The following is a 2,168-nucleotide window of genomic DNA, read 5'->3' on the forward strand; positions in this document are numbered from 1 at the left end:
AGTGGTTCACTGACACCAGAGTTTTTTGTGTCAATACGCTGGTGATTAAGATCATTCTATCCTGAGAGGACATATTCCAATTCAAACCTCAGATACTAGGGGGAATAATTTCCTTAACAGGACACCGTGCATTCATTGGGCTTGATCTTTTTCTGTTTTAAGTTTTAGAACTCTGGTACATTTACATATTTTTGTTTTTTCTAAATTAAATTTTATTTATCTTTCTTACTGGTTCAACAAACTTTGGTTACTTCGTGTTTCTGAAAAGTTTTGTTGGAATCAGTAATTCTATTTTTCAAACACAGATTGGAAATATAGACTAACTCAACCATAAAGAGTTATTGACCCTTGGACAAACAACTTTGTCCATTCTGATTGGTGTAGTACGTTGACGTCTCACCAACCTTTGTACCCCATTATAGGACCGGATGACAGAACTCAATCAGGGAACAAGTCTCTGCATTTGTAAGGATTATCAAAACAACTCGAATATAACATATTTTCATACACCAATTATTTTAATGCCTGAAAAGTAACGAGATGTAAGCAAAAACCCGCACTGAGAAATAGATAATGGAGACCTCCTCAATAAGGTCTTTGCAAAAATTTAAGACAAAGAAGCAAAAATAACATAGATCTGAAGTACACAAGAAGAATTACAAATTCAACCCCTTGAAGTTATGGAACCTAACATTACAATTGGAGTAATAGTAAGCATTATACTAAGAGTTTTCCAATATCAAGGGAAAATGTTGGGATCTCCTCTTCCAGATGCATGTATATCTATATGTATATGTGTATATATATATGTGTGTGTGTGTGTGTGTGTGTGTGTGTGTGTGTGTGTGTGTGTGTATGTGTGTGTGTATATATATATATATATATATATATATTTGTATATATAGCAAACTGCAAACCTTCTTTGCTTCTCCTTCATTTCAATAGCTGGGTGGGGCAAATAGCAGAAGAAGTTGATCTGCAATGGGTTCTATGGCCAAAATCTGTAGGATTTTACAGAGCTTTAAGGGGTAGTTTTCTGACCTATTTTGTTGAGATTTATAATTATAATGTCTTCCGGAATTGACCCTTAAAAACCATAAGTTGTTTATTCTGTAGATTATGTTTGTAAAAAAAGGTTCAAGTGTTACATAGATGAACTCATAGTCTAACAAAGCAGTAAAAAAGAACATAGTCCATTTAGGTGAAAAAGTGTACCTCTGAAAGCTATTTATCATTCATTTCAACACCTTCCGAAAGTGTCTTCAGAAGTGGCACAACACCAATAAGTAAATGAAGGAGTATCTGGCAAAGCACGTGCCTAGAAAAACTAACTTGAATGGCAAACTTCTTGAAATTTCCTTCTTCTCGTTTTGTTCTATTGATTACATTCTCCATCTCTACATAAGATCTAAGAGATTTTTTCTTCATTTTCTGAAACTCATCATCTTTTATTTTTAGGAGTTCTTCCTTCTCAACCACTACTTTCACCAAGTCATCCCTAGAAAGATCGTCTGTATCTAAATCAGAATCAGAAGATACAACTTTTTTAATATGTCTTTTACTCATTTTTCATTATCATTTGTGTTATCTTTGGATTCTAAATTAGGACCTCATTAATCATTCTCATCTTGACCCTGAGAATCAGCAAAAACTGAAGCTTCATATTTTACACTCATTTCTCCATTCTCTTTTCTGCTTCCTGGTTTGCTTTGGAATTGAAATGAAGAAAATGAAATTCCAAGACGTGGCAAGACATATTCACGGAATAGAGTAACTTGATTTGCTATTTAGCAGAACCATCAATATAAAGGTGCATATGAAAATTGAACATTTCTTCTTTTCACAAATACAGAATAACTCAAACATGATTCCTGAAGGCATCAAACATAGTGGAACGTTATTTTACAGCTCGAGCAAGTTAAAAGATCAAATTACGGCCAAACGAACATGTGAACCAGGTAACTATTTTTCAAATTATGTAGGTCTAGATGTCCCTTTGAAATCTGACAGAGCCAATCAAACTGATAAACATCCTACAACTCCATAACCCATTCCATATCAATCATCCCAGGAATAAGCTCCAAATATTGAAAACTATCTCAAAATAGTTGTTTCTAAAATTAAGTAAGCTGCTAAAAGGCAATTAAGGTACTCCATAATCTGGCACC

At 33.8% G+C, this 2,168-nt stretch overlaps 1 protein-coding gene across 1 annotated transcript; it reads right to left on the reverse strand.

Annotated features, from left to right (window-relative positions):
• Nucleotides 1-1,224: 1,224 nt before the first annotated feature.
• LOC138347412 (grpE protein homolog 2, mitochondrial-like) lies at nt 1,225-1,566 on the reverse strand. The gene has a single exon (XM_069295710.1). The coding sequence runs from the start codon at nt 1,564-1,566 to the stop codon at nt 1,225-1,227; it is 342 nt and encodes a 113-aa protein (XP_069151811.1).
• Nucleotides 1,567-2,168: the final 602 nt, after the last annotated feature.

This window comes from Solanum lycopersicum, chromosome 3, assembly GCF_036512215.1.
Source record: "Solanum lycopersicum chromosome 3, SLM_r2.1".
Lineage (NCBI taxonomy): Eukaryota > Viridiplantae > Streptophyta > Magnoliopsida > Solanales > Solanaceae > Solanum > Solanum lycopersicum.

Excerpts from the sequence above, each read along its gene's own strand:
- LOC138347412 (XM_069295710.1), bottom strand. The coding sequence starts at position 1,566 with ATGAGTAAAAGACATATTAAAAAAGTTGTATCTTCTGATTCTGATTTA.